General features: G+C 44.0%; 1 protein-coding gene across 1 annotated transcript; it reads right to left on the bottom strand.

Annotated features, from left to right (window-relative positions):
- Nucleotides 1–11,545: 11,545 nt before the first annotated feature.
- Nucleotides 11,546–22,597, bottom strand: LOC149466196 (uncharacterized). The gene is made up of 2 exons (XM_089672870.1): nt 22,489–22,597; nt 11,546–18,110 (listed from the first exon to the last, which is right to left on the bottom strand). Exon 2 carries the CDS (start codon nt 18,059–18,061, stop codon nt 17,177–17,179), a length of 885 nt encoding a protein of 294 aa, XP_089528996.1. The 5' UTR covers nt 18,062–18,110; nt 22,489–22,597; the 3' UTR covers nt 11,546–17,176.
- Between the last annotated feature and the right edge of the window lie 654 nt (nt 22,598–23,251).

The raw sequence follows: 23,251 nt of genomic DNA, 5'->3' as shown, positions 1-23,251 counted from the left end.
AGCATTTGAGTCTAAATAAGCAAGCAAAATTAAAACAAGAGCAGATTTTAAACAAAACGATTGACATGTGTGAGGCTTTCAATGCAAAGAGAAAAAACACAATCATTGTGCAATAACACACAAACACTTTACAAGGCCAAAAATATGCAAACATTTCCAGCCCACTTCCAAACACAGCCTGAGTGGTGTCTGGGGCAATTCAGCACAAAATCTCTTCCTCCCCCAAACCACTACAAGCAAGGACTTAGTCACAAACCACCCGGCCTAGTAACAGGCCAAATCACTCCCTACTGCACATCTTTATATAAGCTAGGTTGTATTTGGAGCGTGCCAAACAAGGCCCCACACCCAATGAAGCCACACCCACCACTGACCTTAGTTTGGTCAGTGAAAGTGTTTTCACCTGATGAATCCGCGTCCTACCTGCATTAACCCTTGGTATACAGGCCCCACAAATCAGAAAGATATATACAGTGAAATGTACGTGTGCAGCATACAACAGAACATTGAGCAGGGATGTGAAAGGGAACCCCAATTGGAACCTTTATTGCTACTATGGTCACAATTCCCTCCAGATTCTCGCATGAGTTAAGACAGTCACATGACCACATCTTGTATGCAATACTGAAAATGACAAATCGATTTGACTAGTATGGTGAATTTCCCATCAATTGGTAAAACACTCCAGAAATCAAACATCACCAAACATTACACTCTGGGCAAAGCTGATTTACAAATCATGCAACTTACAGTAAAGTTGACCATTTCAATGCAATTTTCAAGACATCTGACACAGATCTCTATGCAAATTGCCACTAAAGTAGTACATGTACTACTATAGAAATCAGTGTTTGAAACGCACCCATGTGGTCGCTCTAATAGCAGACAATAGGGTGCGACTTTGCAGACGATTTACAGCTTGCATGTTGTGCAAATCACATGCCAAGTCCCACTCAATGAGCACGCTATTGGAGCGTTCATATTGTTGTGGTTCAAACTTGGTAGGAGCCGCAAGTAATAATAGAGTAATGAATACACTACTTTTCATGCAATTTGCTGAGAGATCGATGTCGAATGTCTTGCAAATTGCACTTGAAATCACCATGTACCCCGACTTTGAAATCATGCAACTTCTATGCAAGTCACATGATGTGACTGTGGTGTCAATAACACCACTTAGAAATCTGCTTTAATGTGACCGGGTAGCCCCCAGTAACATTGTTTGCGATTGCCATGCAATTGGCATGACAGGCGACTTGCAAATCGTAGACCAAGTCGCACCCTATTGGCCACTGTAGGCTCTGTTCACATCCAATTGGATTGTGAACTCGTGCAACTTCACTGTAAGTTGGACAATTGCCGCATCGGATTAGATGTGACAGTGGTGTTGGCCCCCAGTAACATTGGGTGCAATTTGCCATGCAGAGAGCAAGCTGCTGGCCATGCCAATCACATGACAAGTCACATCCAGGGTGTGCAATTTCAGGTGCGATTTGTGCATTGACATCGTACCTGATATTGGATATAATGAATGTGAGTGTATTAACATACACCATTTGTTGCAGCGAGAGTTCAAAGGTATTTGAGAATTGTGGCCATTTATTAGCAATTTAACATCTAGACTCAAATAGAAATCGCAATGCTACACACAATTGAAAACACAACTAGTTAGTAATTCTCTAGAAAACACAGTAAAATTGGCAACTTAAAGAGTAATTTTCAATTGCATATAGTGTGAGCGAAGCAGGAAAATCAACAAAGGAAATAAATCTTTGAAGGCGTGCGGTACCTGCCTGCTGGGATAAGGGTCTGCTATGCATTTGGGGGAAAAATGCACGCCAGGATTTGTGACAAGTTTGATGTGTGGATTCACCAACCAAGTCTTTTCTCTCTCGTTCACTCTTCTGAATGTCTCTCTTTATCACTCTTCAGTATGTATCTCTTGCTCACTCTTCTTTGTCTCACTGGCTCGCTCTTCTCTCTCGCTCACTCTTCTGAATGTCTCTCTTTATCACTCTTCATATGTATCTCTCGCTCACTCTTCTTCGTCTCACTCTTCTCTCTCTCTGTCAGCTCTTTGCTTGCCAAATCCTTCACAAAAGTGGGTGGAGTGTAAACCATCATTATCAAATAATTCAGGCCCTTATCTTATCCCATTGTATGACATTCACATAAGGTGCAGCTTTGAAGGTGTTTCAACAGACAAGACCTCATTCTAATTCACATTTTAGGGATCATTTAGACAGAATGCAAAGATGTTGCCAGAACATGTATGTGAAGACAGCCACACACGGAGATCATGCTACTACCTCGCCGGGGTTGGGATTCGAACCGACAACCCTAGAGTTGTAAGGCAGCAGTGCTAACCACTAATCCACGGAGCTACATTGCTAACCCAGCCTGTATTTCTGTGCTGTGAATCAATCCTAGGTCCCTGGGCATGGTCAGTTTAACTAGCCAGATATCTCCAATGTGACACAAATGTTGTGCTATGTTGCCAATTCAGATGTATGTTGGTTCTATGTATCCCAATACAAAGGATTGCAATACTAATACAGGCGTACCTCGGTTTACCAACGCCTCAGGGAACGTCATATTTGGGGTACAAATGTCAAACCATTTCAGTTAATTGGTCTGTTTACAAATGTTTGAATAATTTGGTATGGGCATGTGGCCTGGTATGGTTCAGGAGGGGGGGAGGCACTCGCTCGTCGTCGTCCCCCCCTTTCCTGACCTGCCGGGCTGCATGCTCGGATAAGTATGTGTTATGGATTTAGGGGGGTACCCCATGCTGTTTTTTATTTAATTTCAGCGTGGAGTTACCCCTTAACATCCATACGAGACCCGAAGGGCTTAGTATGGATGGGAGGGGGGACCCCACGCCAGTTATTTAAAGAACTGTTTATAAATCACTGCAATACTTTGACATTCAACTGTCAGTGGGGAAATCCGCCGACAGCTGAAACATGAGCGCTGCATTGGTTTTCATTACTAAAATGCTGCATGAGTTGATAACATAACTCATGCGGGATTGTAGGAGCGACAGCCATGAGTTAATGTTTCATCTGTCAGCGGGGTTCCCCACTGACAGCTGAATGTAAAATAATTCCCTTTATTGCATAAATAATAAAAAAAAAGCGTGGGGTCCCCCCTCCCATCTGTACCAAGCCCTTCGGATCTGGTATGAATATTAAGGGGGAACTCCACGCTGGAATTAAAAAAAAAACCAGCGTGGGTCCCCCTCAATATCCATACCAGACCTTTATCCGAGCATGCAGCCCGGCAGGTCAGGAAAGGGGGGGGACGAGCGAGCGCCCCCCCCCTCCTGAACCATACCAGGCCACATGCCCTCAACATGGGGGGGGTGCTTTGGGGCAGGGGGGGCTCCCCCCCCAAAGCACCTTGTCCCCATGTTGATGAGGACAAGGGCCTCTTCCCCACAACCCTGGCCGGTGGTTGTGGGGGTCTGCGGGCGGGGGGCTTATCAGAATCTGGAAGCCCCCTTTAACAAGGGGGCCCCCAGATCCCGGTCCCCCCCCCTACGTGAATGATTCCGCGGTACACGGTCCGCAGACTCATTCACAAAAAAACTAAGTGTGGTGTAAAAAAAACACAGTACAGGGTCTTTGACAAGTCCTTTATTAAAACAATGTCCCCCGAAGTAGATCCAACGTCAATCGCGGCGGCGGCGACCCGAAAAAAGGTAAAAAAAAAAAGGTTCCGCTCCCGTCCGAGGCTTCCAGCCTAGTGAAGAAAAGCCTAGCTGACAGTTCTTATATAGGTATGGGCGGGGCCAGCCGGGGACATCATCCCAGTGACCCGCCCCATGTCACATGCTTGCTGTTCCCGGCTGGCCCCGCCCCATACCTATATAAGAACTGTCAGCTAGGCTTTTCTTCACTAGGCTGGAAGCCTTGGACGGGAGCGGAACCTTTTTTTTTTTTTTCCTTTTTTCGGGTCGCCGCCGCCGCGATTGACGTTGGATCTACTTCGGGGGACATTGTTTTAATAAAGGACTTGTCAAAGACCCTGTACTGTGTTTTTTTTACACCACACTTAGTTTTTTTGTGAATGAGTCTGCGGACCGTGTACCGCGGAATCATTCACGTAGGGGGGGGGGGGCCGGGATCTGGGGGCCCCCTTGTTAAAGGGGGCTTCCAGATTCTGATAAGCCCCCCGCCCGCAGACCCCCACAACCACCGGCCAGGGTTGTGGGGAAGAGGCCCTTGTCCTCATCAACATGGGGACAAGGTGCTTTGGGGGGGGGGAGCCCCTCTGCCCCAAAGCACCCCCCCATGTTGAGGGCATGTGGCCTGGTATGGTTCAGGAGGGGGGGGGTGCTCGCTCGTCCCCCCCCCCCTTCCCTGACCTGCCGGGCTGCATGCTCGGATAAGGGTCTGGTATGGATATTGAGGGGGACCCACGCTGTTTTTTTTTTTTATTTTCGACGTGGAGTTCCCCCTTAATATCCATACCAGATCCGAAGGGCATGGTACAGATGGGAGGGGGGACCCCACGCTGTTTTTTATTATTATTTATGCTATAAAGGGAATTATTTTACATTCAGCTGTCAGTGGGGAACCCCGCTGACAGCTGAAACATTAACACATGGCTGTCGCTTCTAAAATCCCGCATGAGTTATGTTATCAACTCATGCGGCGTTTTAGTAGTGAAAACCAATGCAGCGCTCATGTTTCAGCTGTCGGCGGAGTTCCCCACTGACAGTTGAATGTCAAAGTATTGCGGGGAATTAGAAACTGTTTTTTAAATAACTGGCGTGGGGTCCCCCCTCCCATCTGTACCAAGCCCTTCGGATCTGGTATGGATATTAAGGGGGAACTCCACGCTGAAATTAAAAATAAAAACAGCGTGGGTCCCCCTCAATATCCATACCGACCCTTATCCGAGCATGCAGCCCGGCAGGTCAGGAAAGGGGGGGGGACGAGCGAGCGCCCCCCCCCTCCTGAACCATACCAGGCCACATGCCCTCAACATGGGGGGGGTGCTTTGGGGCAGGGGGGGCTCCCCCCCCCAAAGCACCTTGTCCCCATGTTGATGAGGACAAGGGCCTCTTCCCCACAACCCTGGCCGGTGGTTGTGGGGGTCTGCGGGCGGGGGGCTTATCAGAATCTGGAAGCCCCCTTTAACAAGGGGGCCCCCAGATCCCGGTCCCCCCCCCTACGTGAATGATTCTGCGGTACACGGTCCGCAGACTCATTCACAAAAAAACTAAGTGTGGTGTAAAAAAAACACAGTACAGGGTCTTTGACAAGTCCTTTATTAAAACAATGTCCCCCGAAGTAGATCCAACGTCAATCGCGGCGGCGGCGACCCGAAAAAAGGAAAAAAAAAAAAAGGTTCCGCTCCCGTCCGAGGCTTCCAGCCTAGTGAAGAAAAGCCTAGCTGACAGTTCTTATATAGGTATGGGCGGGGCCAGCCGGGAACAGCAAGCATGTGACATGGGGCGGGTCACTGGGATGATGTCCCCGGCTGGCCCCGCCCATACCTATATAAGAACTGTCAGCTAGGCTTTTCTTCACTAGGCTGGAAGCCTCGGACGGGAGCGGAACCTTTTTTTTTTTTCCTTTTTTTTCGGGTCGCCGCCGCCGCGATTGACGTTGGATCTACTTCGGGGGACATTGTTTTAATAAAGGACTTGTCAAAGACCCTGTACTGTGTTTTTTTTACACCACACTTAGTTTTTTTGTGAATGAGTCTGTGGACCGTGTACCGCAGAATCATTCACGTAGGGGGGGGGACCGGGATCTGGGGGCCCCCTTGTTAAAGGGGGCTTCCAGATTCTGATAAGCCCCCCGCCCGCAGACCCCCACAACCACCGGCCAGGGTTGTGGGGAAGAGGCCCTTGTCCTCATCAACATGGGGACAAGGTGCTTTGGGGGGGGGAGCCCCCCTGCCCCAAAGCACCCCCCCCATGTTGAGGGCATGTGGCCTGGTATGGTTCAGGAGGGGGGGGGCGCTCGCTCGTCCCCCCCCCCTTTCCTGACCTGCCGGGCTGCATGCTCGGATAAAGGTCTGGTATGGATATTGAGGGGGACCCACGCTGTTTTTTTTTTAAATTTCAGCATGGAGTTCCCCCTTAATATCCATACCAGACCTGAAGGGCTTGGTACAGATGAGAGGGGGGACCCACGCTGTTTTTTTTTTTTTTTTTTTTTATTGCGGACCTTTATTTTTACATTCAGCTTTCAAAATAAATTTTATCTAGACCTTCAAAATAAGTAAAACCATAACAGAAATAATTATAAAGGATAAGAAACAAAAATATAATCACTAAAACGAAGGAAATCTAATTAGATTACATGAAGATATGCTTAATGCTGTTTATTAAACACAGTAGTCGCGACCGAGTGCCGGCTGTCAGAGGAATCCACAATCAGATTCACTATTAGTCAGTGGCTAAAAAGCAAACGCCCATGGCAGAGGACTAAAAGGTGTTCTGCACATGCTCAGTTCTATCTGCCAAAGACACTGCACGGGCATCTAGATTTTTACTGTGTCGATTTCCTTGAGAAAAACGATTTTTAACACATTCTTAATTTTTTTGGAAATAGCAGATATTGTTTAAAGTGAAGTCCTGATATTTGGCAAAGCAAATTTCTAAGTGAACATGTCTCTACAGTGATTTTTCATGGTGTTAGACGTGCTTCTTAGCAAGTCTGCTTTTGTGAGTCTGATTCCGGGCGTGTGTCTTTTTGTGAATTAGATTGGGCGTCTGCTTATGGGCTCTGCTCAATAGTGAATTAGGTTGCAGGGTCAAAAATGGACGGACGCCCATGAAAATTGGGCTTAAGCCCATAAATATGCGCCCACGCCCAATAGTGAATCAGGGCCACAATGTCTGGTGCTAGAATTCCTGCTCATGATCTGACATTCGCGGTGATATTTCACGTGTGGGACAATCACGGTTTGTCTGCGTGCGGGACCAACGCGTGCGTTCACCTGTATGTGCCAGCAAAGGGGAATAGGAGCACGTTTAATTTTTTTTTTTTTTTTACACTGTAGTTTCAAATTTGTTTAAGCTTTTATTACTATATTGTTTTTTTATTTGTTTAAGTTTTATTGCTGTCACAAGGAATGTGAGTCCTCCTGCACACGAGTTGTTTTTACAGCGGCTGTTTTTGGCTTTTGACTTTTTTCTCTACAGCCAGTAAACTGGAATCAACGTTTTTGGCAGGGACATTTTTTTGGCTGGAAAAAGAACCCAGGACTAGTGGGCTTCTAGTAGAGAAGTTCTTTTAGCTGTAAAAACTCTCTAACGCTGACAAACACTGTAAATCGTGGCAAACCATCATTTTTTGACCAGAAAAAATATTTTTTGGTAAAAAAAAACCCACTAAAAACCATAAACGTGAAAAAATGTGACTTTACACAGTTAACGTTACCAGCGTTATCAAAACGCCCCGTGTGCGTTAACATCCCGTGACAGCAATAGGCATGTAACAGGTGCTCTTTATAGACCCCAAATCCCTCCTCTGCACTTAAAAGCATTTAAAACACCAAGATCTTTCTTTTTAAATGCTTTTAAATGTAAAAAAATATATATATATAATTTTTTTAACCATTTCCTGTCCGGACACTTTTCTCTTCTTCCTGTCCAGGGCCATTTTCAGGTTTCAGCGCTATCACACTTTGAATGAGCGGTCATGCAACACTGTACCCATAAGAATTTTTTACCATTTCTTTGGGACGAGATAAAGCTTTAGTTTGGTGGTATTTATTCACCACTGGGATTTTTATTTTTTTTGCTATATAAATGAAAAAGTCCAAAAATCTTTTTAAAAAAGTGTTTTTCTTATAAAATTTTGCAAATAAATAATATTTCATCATAAATCTTGGCCAAAATGTATTCCGTTATCTTTTTAGTAAAAAAAAAAAAAAATAACCCAAATTAGTTTATAACCAAAAATTATAATTTTTAAACTTTTTTTTACATTTTTATATTACTTATGTTTTTTTTTTTACATACTGTCACCCTAGTACTGTACTACTTGTGGGGGGGTGATGAAGATTTTTTTCTTTTTTTACACTGATTGCTTTTACACCCATATAGCATGTAAAAGCAATCATTTCTCCTCTCTGTCTGCATTCTTGCAGCCATTGAGAACTACTGTGTGAGCTGTGATTGGTCACAGCTTGTCACATGGTACAAGGCTGTTGTGAATAGCCCTGTACCATGTGACCTCTGTGATCATTCACAGATTTCACACGTAGTAAGCAATGATATCAGAAGTGACATATTGCTTACTACTCTGCATGTGATCACTGATTGGCCAATTGGTGATCACATGATCGGGACCTCGCAGAGAGGTCCCGTCCAACGATCGGAGTTCCACTGTGTCTGGAGGACACAGCGGGCACTGGCTCGCGGTGCTGCACGCTCCCAGGGAGCGCGCACAAGCAGGGAGGCCGTTTATAAACGGCCACCCGCCCCTGCACTACCACTATTTATATACAACGGCCGGAAGGGAGGTGGTTAAGAAAAGTTCAAAGTGCCCCCGTCTCCCCCCTGTGCTCACACGTAGTGGTGAACACATATGTAGGCCACGCCCACATATGTAAATGGTGGTCAAACCACAGGTGAGGTATCGCCACGAACGTTGGAGCAATAATTCTAGCACTAGACCTCCTCTGTAATGTTACACTGCTAACCTGTAGAAATTTTTAAAGCATCACCCATGGAGAATTTTAAGTACCGCAGTTTTACGCCATTCCACGAGCGTGCACAATTTTAAAGAGTGACATGTTGGGTATCTTTTTACTCGCCCTAACATCCTCTTTCATATTTTACAAAATTAGTTTGGGTATATATTGTTTTTTTAATCAAAATATATTTTTTTCCAAAAAATATATATTCATTTTTAAAAACTGCGCATTTTAGTTTTCGGCCAAGTGCATTTTGAATTTTCGGTTTCGGCACCAGAATTTTCATTTCGGTGCACCACTACCTGAGGGTAAAACAAATCTTAAAGCCTAAGCACAATTTTGCAACTTTAGCAAAACCGTCAGAACTATTTTTTTTTTAATTACCAAAGAAAAAATGGCCCAAAATAGTAAAAGAAAAAACAATTTTTTTTAAATGTAGCTGTATATTTCTTGTTACTACCATAACTTACCACCAAAGAGCAACCCAAAATAATTTCTCCTGCTCCTGACAATCGCAGCGATACCACATGTGTGTGTTAGTTGTTGTTTGTAAACGTAGTACGGCCCAGAAACAATAGTGCACAATATGCTTTTTTTTTAACTGATATTAGTTTTAAAAAAAACCCTGCCCCCCCCCCCTCCATAAAAAAAAAAAAGGAACCTGACCTTGACCCAAACACTAAAGATGGCACTGACCTAGATCTAACCTTGATCTACGTCATTTTGTTTATTTTTTTTACTCACTTTTTTTTTTTTTTCTCTCTCTGAAAGGACAGAGAAAGAGATACAATATATCGCTGTCCTCCATTCAAAGAGAGAAAAAGGGGGGGGGGGGCTTCACAGTGACTGATCACTGATAGCCAATCAGAGGCTATCACAGCCATCAGGTGACCCACAATTGGGAGTTCTGGGTCTCGATTGTTAGAACGGACCCGGGGGCTCTCAGTGACACCCAGTTCTTTGTGCAGGGAGTGTGCTCTGCGGTGCCTTCCCAGCAGAAAGGCAGGTGTGCAAATTTAGCGGCCCCACGGAAATTTGTGCGGTCGGCGTCAAGGGGTTAAAATCCTTTTCTTCAGTAGTTCTTTAACCCCTCGCCTACCGGACACTTACACCCCCTTCCTTACCAGGCCAATTTTCAGCTTTCAGCGCTGTCAAACTTTGAATGACAATTGCGCGGTCATGCAACATTGTACCCATATTAAATTTTTATCATTTTTTTCACACAAATAGATTTCTTTTGGTGGTATTTATTTTTATTTATTTTGGTTGCTGAGGGTTTATTTTTTGCACTATAAACAAAATAGAGCAAAGAGTTTGAAAAAAAAAAGTATTATAAAATTTTGCAAACAGGTAATTTTTCTCCTTCACTGATGTACGTTGATGAGGCTGCACTGATGGGCACTGATGAGGCTGCACCGATGGGCATTGATAGGCTGATGAGGAGGCACTGATGATGCTGCATTGATATGCAGCAATGATGGGCACTGATCATCAGTTCCTGATGATCAGTGTAAATGTCCTCTGCTGGTTATCGGTGGTACTTTCCTCGCGCTGTGACAATGTGAGGAAAGTGCAGCTGATAACCGGCAACTGTATGTACATTGTGATCTGCTGTGTCATTGGACACAGCTGATCACGTGGTAAAAGTTCGCTGTGATTGGCCTTTTATCTCATCATATAATCAGCTGTGTCCGCACGGAAGGGCACGTTCTGGGAGGATGCTCTCCCAGAACTGGACAACTGCGCTGTAGCCATCATTCAGCTATAGTGCGGTTGGCAAGTGGTTAAGGAACGCAGAACTATCACCCAAACCGCCCTCTCCACTCCTCCCATGACCTCCTGTTCTCTAGCTCCCTTGTCTCCTCCTCCCATGCTCGTCTCCAGGACTTCTCTAGAGCTTCCCCCATCCCCTGGAACTCTACCCCAATCTATCAGACTATCGCCTACTATGCCCACTTTTAGGCGATCCCTGAAAACCTCCCTTTTCAGGGAAGCCTATCCCGCCTTCAGCTAATAATGGAATCTTCTATCCCTCCTACCAGTCCATCCCCCAGTTATTACCTTTTGCACCACCAGCCCCTCCCTCTTAGATTGTAAGATCCCAGGATCAGGGCCCTCCTAACCCTCTTGTATTGAACTGTATTGTTGCTGTATTGTCTCTCTTTATATTGTAAAGCGCTGAGCAAACTGTTGGCGCTATATAAATCCTGTATAATAATAATATAAATCCTGTATAATAATAATAATATAAATCCGGTATAATAATAATAATATAAATCAGGTATAATAATAATGTAAATCCTGTATAATATAAATCCTGTATAATAATAATATAAATCCTGTATAATAATAATAATATAAATCCCATATAATAATAATAATATAAATCCTGTATAATGATAAATAATAACTCCACTCATCTATGTGTGGTTATAGCTGACACATATGGGAGATCTGGACACCTATAGTATCAAAAATCCTTTTTCCTCATTGGGAAACACTATGGGGTTGATCTACTAAAACTGGAGAGTGCGAAATCTGGTGCAAATGACCATGGCAGCCAATCAGCTTCCAAGTGTTTTTTTTTAATTGCACAAGCTGAAGTTAGAAGCTGATTGGCCGCCTTGCACAGCTGCACCACATTTTGCACTCTCCAGTTTTAGTAAATCAACTCCATTATGAATGGGGATTTCCATATGTACAGGCAAGCAGAGCAGTAGAAAAGACGGTAAATACACTAGGCTGGCTGGGGCTGCCTTCACATGTTCCGAATGAGCAAATTCCAGCTTAACTTGAAAGCAAAATTGCTACAACTTTTTTACCGCTTCATCAGGGAGGCATGCAAGGTAACAAAAATACAAACAACCCAATAACATCCAAATAAAAAGCAAAGCCATTAAAACTTTAATTAAGATATAAAAACAGAAACATCTTTTATTCATCTCAGGAATATCTGGTTTTCTGCATGAATGATTCCCGCAATATCATAATAAAAGCTACAGGGCTCCATTCACTAAAGCAGACCGTATGCGGTATTTAGGCGTCCGGATACATAAATATCGCATGCAATCCGGTCATTGTATCTTCACTATGCTGTCTTGTGGTATTTATCACAAAATGCTCAGTAAATACCGCATAAAACTCAATTCACAAAAGGAAATAACTAAATAAATGCATGCGGTAATGAAGTAGTGGTCTAGGCATGCAATAGGGCAGGGGTGTCCAAACTATGGCCCTCCAGGTGTTGAGGAACTACAAGTCCCTTGAGGCCTTGCAAGAATCTGACAGCCACAGGCAAGACACCCAGAGGCATGATGGGACTTGTAGAACTTCAACAGCTGGAGGGCCATAGTTTGGACACCCCTGTGATACGGAATTTGTATGATTGTAACAGGTTGTTAAGGAGCCATCAGCCGCCGGCATCCAACAACCAGTAACTGTCATGGTTGCTAAGAAGCGGGCAGCCGCCCCATCCCTAACAACCATGGCTCATGTGCTGTTAGTGGGGTTCCTCGCTGACAGAATGTAAACTAAAAAATAAGTAAAGTGGGCAGCACAGTGGCTAAACGGTTAGCACTTCCTGGCAGTACTCAGGTCGTTGGTTCCAATCCCAACCACAGCACCTCCTGCCTGGAGTTTGCATGTTCTCTCTGTGCCTGGGTGGGTTTCCTCCGGGTACTCCGGTTTCCTACCACACTCCAAAGACATGCTGGTAGGTTAATTGGATCCTGTCTAAATTGTCCATAGTATGTGTATGTATGAATGTGAGTTAATTAACTGCGTAAATTAACAGCGCTATATAAGTACCTGAAATAAATAATATCAGCCATATAATAATTGACTGATATTGAATTACATTTTTATTATTATTACATGACTGATAATAATAATATATCAGACGTATTGGTCATGTGATAATAATAATAATATCAGTCATATAATCATAATATAATAACATATGAACTGACAAATATATTATTATCACATGACCAATACGTCTGATATATTATTATTATCATCACATGACCAATATGTCTGATACATAATTATTATTATTATCGCATGACCAATATGTCTAATATATTACTATTATCACATGACCAATATGTCTGATATATTATTATTATTATCATCACATGACCATTATGTCTGATATATTGTTATTATCATCACATGACCAATATGTCTGATACAATAATATTATTATTATTATCACATGACCAATATGTCTGATATATATATATATATATATATATATATATTATTATTATCACATGACCATTATGTCTGATATATTATTATTATTGTTATCACATGACCATTATGTCTGATATATTATTATTATTGTTATTATTATCACATGACCAATATGTCTGATGCATTATTATTATTATCACATGACCAACATGTCTGATTTATTATTATCACAGAACCAATATGTCTGATACATTAATATTATTATTATCACATGACCAATATGTCTGATATATATATATTATTATCACATGACTATTATGTCTGATATATTATTGTTATTATTATTGTTATTATCACATGACCATTATGTCTGATATATTATTATTATCACATGACCAATATATCTGATGCATTATTATTATTATTATCACATGACCAACATGTCTGATTTATTATTATCATCACAGGACCAATCTGTCCGATATATTATTATTATCACATGACCAATATGTCTGATATATTATTATTATCACATGACCAATATGTCTGATATATTAATATAATCACATGACCAATATGTCTGATATATTAATATTATTATCACATGACCAATATGTCTGATATATTATTATTATTATCACATGACCAATATGTCTGATATATTAATATTATTATCACATGACCAATATGTCTGATATATTATGATTATCACATGACCAATATGTCTGATATATTAATATCACATGACCAATATGTCTGATATATTATGAATATCACATGACCAATATGTCTGATATATTAATATTATTATCACATGACCAATATGTCTGATATATTATTATTTTTATTATTATTATTATCACAGGACCAATATGTCTGATATATTATTATTAGTATTTAAATATGTGAATGATGTGAATGTACAATGATGTGTATATATGTAAAGCACTGCGTAAATTGAGGGTGCTATATAAGTACCTAAAATAAATAAATAAGTAAAATAGGGCCTGGTATGGGATGGATTGGGAAAGGGGGGGAGGGGGGGGCATGCTGTTTTTTAAATTTTTTTAAATTCTGGCAATTCTTTTATCTACATTTTGCTGACAGCAGATGAGTCATGGTTGTTAGGGATGCAGTGGCTGCCCACCCCTTAACAACCATGACAGTTACTGGTTGTTAAATGACCACAAATTTTCACTACTAAAATACTGCATCACTTCAATAACACATGCGGTTGTTTAATAGCGTTTTATTTAGTGAATTGAAAAAGATTATTTTTTAAATGCTAATGCAGGCCATACATGGGTTGAATTGTGAGCGATTTTTTCGTCCGAAAATCAAAAACATCATTCGCTCGGTAATCCGATGGTGCCATCAATAATTTCAAAAATCGCCCGACCGAGTCATAAAGTTCACCCCATCTAACAGGCGAAACTTCTGTTCCTTCCATGCGCATATTCTTTTCGGAAAAACGATCGTACGATTTGACGATTTAACCATCACTAAGTCGAAAATCGGACGTTTTTCATGAATTTTCCAACATGCCCGATCACCGAAAAGGGGAGGAACCACGAAAATCGGCAGGTACCATTGACCCACTAACAGAGCAAAAATTGGCCGATTATTCTTAGGTCCGATCAAATTTCGACCCATGTATGGCCGGCATTAGCAGTATTTCAGCGCATTTTTTAAAGCTGTAGATACCGCTTTGTGAAGGGAGCCCATAACAGAAACGTTATATTGTCACATATTTATTTAAAGCTGAACTCCAACCTTGTCTTTTCTCCCAAACTTAATAGCAAATCCTCTCCTATGTTGAAACCATTCACTTTCACTTCCCTGCAAACATGCATCTCCGTAATATAACCCTTTGAAGCTGCATATAAAAACAAATCCCTGACTCCCTTTAAATGTGCATGCTCAAGGAACCAATTGGCAGAAAGAACAGCTAAAATCTGTGCCGCCTAGTGACAAGCAAGGAGGAGCATGCTTGTCTAAAGGGATCCCGGGGATGTGTTCTTTTATATAATGCTTTTGAAGGAAAGGTAAAGTGCTTTGACATTTGCAAAAGCACTTTGTTGAAACCATTAACTTTCAACTCCCTGCAAGCCTGCATCTCCATCATATAACCCTTTGAAACTGTATATAAAAAAACACATCCTTGGCTCCTTTTACGTGTGGATGCTCCAGCAACCAATCGGCAGAAAGAGCAGCTGAAGTATGAACCACCTAGTGGCCAGCAGGGAGGAGCATGCTTGTCTAAAGGGAACCCAGGGATGTGTTCTTTTATACAGTGCTTTTGAAGGAAGATCCAAAGTAAAGTGCTGTGACTTCTACAAAAGCATATTAAACCGCACAAATATTCCTATGACAAAATTGTGCTTGAATTGAATGATCTGGGGACAGGATCTCTCCAACATATAATTTAAACGGTGAACTCTGGGCGAACAGCTACAGTAAATAGATGTTTTTTTACCTGACAAATAATTTGTATTTTTGTCCATCTAGCCCTGAGATTTACACAGCTCTGCTACACAGGGGACAGACCTGTTTTTTTTTTCTCTGCTGCAGTCAAGTAACACTTACAGGTCTTATCCCACCTCTAGCCTGCGACTGGACAGTGAAAAGAAAAGTAGCACACTGACAGGCTCATCTCCCTGCTCTCTCTTGCACTGCAGCACAGCAGGAAATCAGGCTGGTGCTATCTGACTTGAGAAGCTCACAGTGTGCGGTGAAACCAAAGGAAGCAATTTCAGTCCAGGAGAGGAGCCGGTACAACTGCGAAAGCCTGAAAGAAAGGCTGGAGTTCATCTTTAACCACTTCGCGCCGGCGCCTCCTGGCCCTTTAAGGGTTTCGGAAGCTGAGAGGTGGGGCTTAAGGTCATGTGACCGCCATGACACGCCGTCACGACGGTCACATGATCAGGAAAGGTCCCGATCGAAAGAGGAGATCGGGACCTTTCCGTGAGTACCGGACATGTGTGCTGGGAGCGCGCAGGGCGCACGCTCTCAGCACATGTTCTTTTTTAATAGAACGCAAATGTGCGGCCGCTCGGCGTCTAGGCCCAAACGCACATTTGCATTCGGCCGGCGTGAAGAGGTTAACATAGTAAAGTCGTTTCAAGTCTTCAGCTCTTATTAAATTAACAACTGGTGACTCTGCCATGAAGGTCCATGTTCAGGCACTTCCTGTTTCAAGGGTGACAACGTGGTCCCGGCCTGTTATCCCGTCACGTGTCTCTGATCAAGACAACAAGCGGCCACATTGCATAGGCATGGTCCACCATTGAACTGGTCCTGACCAGTGATGGGTTGCCGACACCGAATCCAGTGCATGTAGACCGGAAGTGGCTCAAAAAGACTGGATAGGACTGACAGTAACGAGATGCAAAAATAGGATGGGAAAAAAAGTTAAAAAAACAGTCCACCATGGGAAAATAAACGGCATCAATTGTTCGAGAGACAAGGTGCTTTAGGGTTTTTACATCTCCTTTTCTGTGTTTTTGAATCACTGTTACTGCATAGAAAACCTTATTCTGAGTTTTAGATCCGCTGCAGATACCCGGACATTCTGCAGAAGATGATACAAACTTTCATTGGACCCTCAACATCTCAATGTTGTGAGGCACCAAATCTACGAAGCTTCCTCCACCATGCTTCACAGTTTGGGTGACTATTTAGTGTCCTCTTTAAACATAATGCTATATACATATGCTCACCGGCCACTTTGTTAGGTCCACCTGTTCAATTGCTTGGTAACGCAAATTGCTAATCAGCCAATCACATGGCAGCAACTCAATGCATTTAGGCATCTAGGCGTGGTGAAGACAACTTGCTGAAGTTCAAACCGAGAATCAGAATGGGGAAGAAAAAGGATTTAAGTGACTTTGAATGTGGCATGGATGTTGGTGCCAGAAAGGCTGGTCTGAGTATTTCAAAAACGGCTGATCTACTTGGATTTTTACGCACAACCATCTCTAGGGTTTACCAAGAATGGTCCGAAAAGGAGAAAATATCCAGTGAGCGGCAGTTGTGTGGAGGAAAATGCCTTGTTGATGTCAGAGGAGAATGGGAAGACTGGTTGCTTCGATATTCAGATGGTCAGGTCAGAATTTGGCGTGAACAACATGAAAGCATGGCTCCATCCTGCCTTGTATCAACGGTTCAGAGTGGTGATGTAATAGTGTGGAGGATTTTCTTGGCACTAGCAAGTTGTACCTAATAAAGTGGCCGGTGAGGGTATGTTGAAGAAAATTGTTCCATTAGGGATGTAAAAGACCCAGGTGGTCTTCAGAAAACTTGAGGCAGACCCCAATTATTCTTGTTGGAGAGCAGCATCCTCCTCCATGGTAAAGTCCCATGAACACCACTTGCTCAGTGTTTTCCGTATGGTAGACTCATGAACGTTGATATTATCAAGTGCCAGAGATGCCTTCAGGTCCTTTGCCGTGACCGTAGTGTTGTCCCTCATATGTTTGAGGATTGTGTGGCGTGCCTTTGCACCGATCTTTGTAGGACGTCCGCTCCTAGGAAGAGTGGCGACCGTACTGAATTTTTTCCATTTGTAAATGATCTTTCTGACTGTGGACAGATGTAGATCCAAGTGTTTGGAAATCCTTTTGTAACCCTTTCCACTCTTATGAGCTTCAACAACTTGTTTCCTGAGGTCCTCTGAGATCTCTTTGGATCGGACTATGTTGTACTTCGTATGACGTGTCCGTTTACGCTGAGTAACAGGAGAGCCTTGAACGAGAACAGTCTCCGTGTTCACCAGACCTTTTCCCCCAGAAGAAGCATCTTCATCCCCGGAAGACACATCTTCTTCTTCTTTCCCATATGTATCTTCTTTCCTGAAGGACACATCTACTTCTTCTTTCCCATATGTATCTTCTTTCCATGACGACACATGTTCTTCTTCTTTCCCAGATGTCTCTTCTTCTCTAGAGGACATGTGTTCTTCTTTCACCTGTTTGGCTGAAAATCCATCACGGCTATTTAACTTTTCCTTCTCACAAGAGTGAGGATTTGAGGTTTGTGTCTGGTCACCGGGTGCAGTAATGGAGGTACGGAAGGTGGTTTTTCTACCAACAGATGTAGACATGTGAGAAGCCCTCCCAGCAGACTGCCTTTTCCTCACACTCTTCTTTTTACCAAGGCCATCTTCAAAGAGACTGTTGTCATTGTCATTTTTATCCTCCATCTTTTCGACAGGATCGTGAAAGATCTCCAACGTGTTGTTAATTAAAGATCTACCAGAAAAAGAGATGAAGGCGGAGACATTCAATGCCAACTATATACATGTGGTGACAAGTTATGGTGAAGCCATGGAACCAGTCCACCCAATCAAGAAACATAGGGATGATCCTATCACAGGGATGTATAACTGACTGTCACAAGCAAAGATGGTTACTCTCTTGCGCTTAAATGTGGACCTTCACCCTCTCCCAACCTAAATGTGGACCTTCACCCCCCCCCCACCACACACACAACCTAAATGTGGACCTTCACCACCCCCCCCCCCCCCCACAACCTAAATGTGGACCTTCATCCCCCCACACAACCTAAATGTGGACCTTCATCCCCCCACACAACCTAAATGTGGACCTTCACCCCCTTCCCAACCTAAATGTGGACCTTCATCCCCTCCACACAACCTGAATGTGGACCTTCATTCCCCCCACACAACTTAAATGTGGACCTTCATTCCCCCCACACAACCTAAATGTGGACCTTCATCCCCCCACACAACCTAAATGTGGACCTTCATCCCCCCACACAACCTACATGTGGACCTTCACCCCCCCCCCCCCCAACCTAAATGTGGACCTTCATCCCCTCCACAACCTAAATGTGGACCTTCATTCCCCCACACAACCTAAATGTGGACCTTCATTCCCCCACACAACCTAAATGTGGACCTTCATTCCCCCACACAACCTAAATGTGGACCTTCATTCCCCCACACAACCTAAATGTGGACCTTCATTCCCCCACACAACCTAAATGTGGACCTTCATTCCCCCACACAGCCTAAATGTGGACCTTCATTCCCGCACACAACCTAAATGTGGACCTTCATTCCCCCACACAACCTAAATGTGGACCTTCACTCCCCCACACAACCTAAATGTGGACGTTCACCCCCCCACACACACAACCTAAATGTGGACCTTCACCCCCCCCCCACACACACACAACCTAAATGTGGACCTTCACCCCCCCCCCCCCCCACACACACACACACACACACACAACCTAAATGTGGACCTTCACCCCCCCCCCACACACACACACACAACCTAAATGTGGACCTTCACCCCCCCCCACACACACAACCTAAATGTGGACCTTCACCCCCCCCCCCCACACACAACCTAAATGTGGACCTTCACCCCCCCCCCTACACAACCTAAATGTGGACCTTCACCCCCCCCCCCACACACACAACCTAAATGTGGACCTTCACCCCCCCATACACACAACCTAAATGTGGACCTTCACCCACCCCCCCCCCACACAATCTAAATATGGACCTTCACCCCCCCCCCCCCACACACACAATCTAAATGTGGACCTTCACTCCCCCCCCCCCCCACACACACACACAGACACACACACAATCTAAATGTGGACCTTCACCCCCCCCCACACACACACACAATCTAAATGTGGACCTTCACCCCCCCCACACACACAACCTAAATGTGGACCTTCACCCCCCCCCCCACACAACCTAAATGTGGACCTTCACCCCCCCCCCCCCACACACACACACAACCTAAATGTGGACCTTCACCCCCCCCCCCCACACACACAACCTAAATGTGGACCTTCACCCCCCCCCCCCACACACACAACCTAAATGTGGACCTTCACCCCCCCCCCACACACACACAACCTAAATGTGGACCTTCACCCCCCCCCCCACACACACAACCTAAATGTGGACCTTCACCCCCCCCTCCACACAACCTAAATGTGGACCTTCACCCCCCCACACAACCTAAATGTGGACCTTCACCCCCCCACACAACCTAAATGTGGACCTTAACCCCCCACACAACCTAAATGTGGACCTTCACCCCCCCACACAACCTAAATGTGGACCTTCACCCCACCCACCCACCAACCTCAAATTTCCCAGTGCATGCTGATCCAGAAACACGTTCAATTTCAACAGGAACTTTCATTTATCTTCTTCTAACTTTCTAGTTCCTCGAGGCACTGGTGACATACTCTCAGCAGCACGGGTGTCTCCTGGGAAAGCCACGTCATCAGGGCCTTCCGAGGAGATCCCACGCATGCGCTGTACAAGCCGTGCAGCTGTTTGTGACTGTTCAGTAATAAACTACTTCACGGGTCGTATGGTGCATGCCCAACTTCATGATCTTCTTCCTTGCATGTGCCGTGCAGGTTGTGAAATGTTTGTTTTCCTTAACCACTTCCTACGGGTGGACGTCATATGACGTCTTTGGAGGGAATTGGTTAGACCCGCACCTGCAGGCATCATCCCGGAATCAAGATTTACAGCAGCCGATGCCCTGTAAAGCAGAAGTGATTTGAGCGGCTATACGGCCACTCGGTCACTTCTGCAGGTGGCGGATAGGGTGCTTTCCCGTCCAATGGGGGAACCTAGACCGGTGGCATTGGCTGCATTGCACAAACAGAGAGGAACTGACGTCAATCCTCCCTCTCTGTGACCCCAGAAACTGGAAGCAATCAGGATTTCATCACTTCTGGCTCTACATCTACCGGGCTAGGAGAGCAGTCTAAAAGATCGATCTGTGTCTGATCAGCCGCAGTGAAGGCCAGAGGAGAGATCTGGGGTCTAATAGACCCCAGATCTCTCAGTAAAGGGTACCTGTCACTGCCTATTGCTGTCACAAGGAATGTGTGATAATAATAAACGTGATAATAAAAAATTTAAAGGGAAAGTGTAAGAAAAAAAAAATACAAATTTTAAAGTGCCCCCACACCCCTCCCTGTGCTTGTGCGCAAAGGTGAATGCATACGTAGGTCGCGTACACATATGTAAACAGAGTTCGCACCACCCATATGAACGTTATAGCGAGAGCAATCATTCTCGATCTCCTGTGCGACTCTAAACTGGTAACCTGGAAAGGTGTTTAACCCCTTCAATACCAGTCACTTCCACCCCCTTCCTGTCCAATATTCAGCTTTCAGTGCTGTCGGACATCCGAGTGACAATTGCGTGGTCATGCAACACTGTACACGTGAAATTTGTATCATGTTTTTTTGGTGGTATTTAATCACCACTGAGGTTTGCTAAACAAATGAAAAAAGACAGAAAATTTGGGAAAAACATTTTTGTTTCTTAGTTTCTGTTGCAATTTTGCAAATAAGTAATTTTTCTTCTTCGCTGATGTGCGCTGATGAGGCTGTATTGATGAGGATACACTGATGGGCATGGATAGGCTCTACTGATGGGCACTGATGAGGATATATTGATGAGCACTGATGAGGCTGTACTGATGGGCACGGATAGGCTGTACTGATGGGTACTGATGAGGATATATTGATGGACACAGATAGGCTGTACTGATGGGCACTGATGAGGATATATTGATGGGCACTGATGAGGCTGTACTGATGGGCACGGATAGGCTGTACTGATGGGTACTGATGAGGATATATTGATGGGCACAGATAGGCTGTACTGATGGGCACTGATGAGGCTGTACTGATGGGCACGGATAGGCTGTACTGATGGGTACTGATGAGGATATATTGATGGGCACAGATAGGCTGTACTGATGGGCACTGATGAGGATATATTGATGGGCACTGATGAGGCTGTACTGATGGGCACGGATAGGCTGTACTTATGGGTACTGATGAGGATATACTGATGGGCACAGATAGGCTGTACTGATGGGCACTGATGAGGATATATTGATGGGCACTGATGAGGCTGTACTGATGGGCACGGATAGGCTGTACTTATGGGTACTGATGAGGATATACTGATGGGCACAGATAGGCTGTACTGATGGGTACTGATGAGGCTGTACTGATGGACACTGAGGAGAATATATTGATGGGCACTGATGAGGCTGTACTAATGGGCACTGATGAGGATACATTGATGGGCACTGATGAGGCTGTAAAGATGGGCACTGATGAGGATACATTGATAGGCACGGATAGGCTGTACTGATGGGCACTGATGAGATGACAATGGAGGGGGGGGGGGCACAGTGCACGGTGTGATGGGGGTCTCCGTCCCTGTGTACAGAGTGGGGGATAGGGAGAATCTGTAGGAGCCAGGATACTGCACCCCCCCATCATACACTGATCACAGGGGCCTCCAGGTGTGAGAAACTACAAGTCCCATGAGGCCTTGCAAGACTCTGACAGCCACAGGCAAGACTTGCAGAGGCATTATGGGACTTGTAGTACTTCTATAGCTGGAGGGCCGTAGTTTGGACACCCCTGTCTGCAGCCTCCAACACACACACGGAAGGAAGGCACATTGCTGATTACATTCAATTATTCCATTGTCATACAAGGTGGACTGTCCCTTTAAGAATGCAAAAGCCCCCAGACAGCCTTCCCTGAGTCACAATCCCTCCATCCCCCCTGTACCGCCATACTGCACCCCTCTACCTGATCCCACCGACCACACTCTCCTTCTCTTTGCAGTCCTTCTACAGGGTCACGTCACCGCACGGATCCCGCCCCCCCGAGGTCCCCACTGATCATGTGGGCAACTCCGCTGTCTACTGCGCATGTACGAGATTTCTGCGGCCGCGTTAACGCTGCTGCTGACAGGATGCAGCACGGCGGCCATCTTGGAGAAGGGCAAACTGGCAAACAGAAAGATATACATATGGGTAGGTGCCTTGTGTGATGTGCGAGGGGGGAGGGGCCTTCTTGTATCATCTGACTTTACTCCATTATTATTAGTACAGTAACATTTTTCAGGAGCTGGTCCTTCTAAATCATCTACAGCACAACATAATAATAATATGAAATAATGATAAAAATAACAACAATAATACAATTAATAATAATTATTGTTATTGTATATTTTAGGCCAGCTCCTAAAGTGTATTACTGTGATAATAAAAATAATAATAATTATTTATTACATTATTATTATTGTTATTTTTATCATTATTACTATTGTTATTATTCATATTATTATTATTGCCATTATTACTAGTAATATTGTGAGGATGATTATTATTATTGCATTGTATATAAATCAGAAGGGTCGGCTCCTAAAATATATTACTGTAATAAGAAGCATTATTAGTATTTTTATTATTATTAATATTGTCATTATTATTGTATCGAAGATGATTTAGAAGGTCCAGCTCCTAAATATTACTGTAATATTATTCAGCATATTACTATTAATATTGTT

This window comes from Staurois parvus, unplaced genomic scaffold, assembly GCF_062004578.1.
Source record: "Staurois parvus isolate SC_StPar_1 unplaced genomic scaffold, SC_StPar_1.0 ptg000132l, whole genome shotgun sequence".
In the NCBI taxonomy this organism is placed as follows: domain Eukaryota; kingdom Metazoa; phylum Chordata; class Amphibia; order Anura; family Ranidae; genus Staurois; species Staurois parvus.
The sequence above is the reverse complement of the archived record's forward strand: the minus strand, read 5'-3'. Positions and strand labels throughout refer to the sequence as shown.

Bases quoted from the DNA above. Each gene is read 5' to 3' on its own strand.
- LOC149466196 (XM_089672870.1), bottom strand. From the start codon at position 18,061: ATGGAGGATAAAAATGACAATGACAACAGTCTCTTTGAAGATGGCCTT.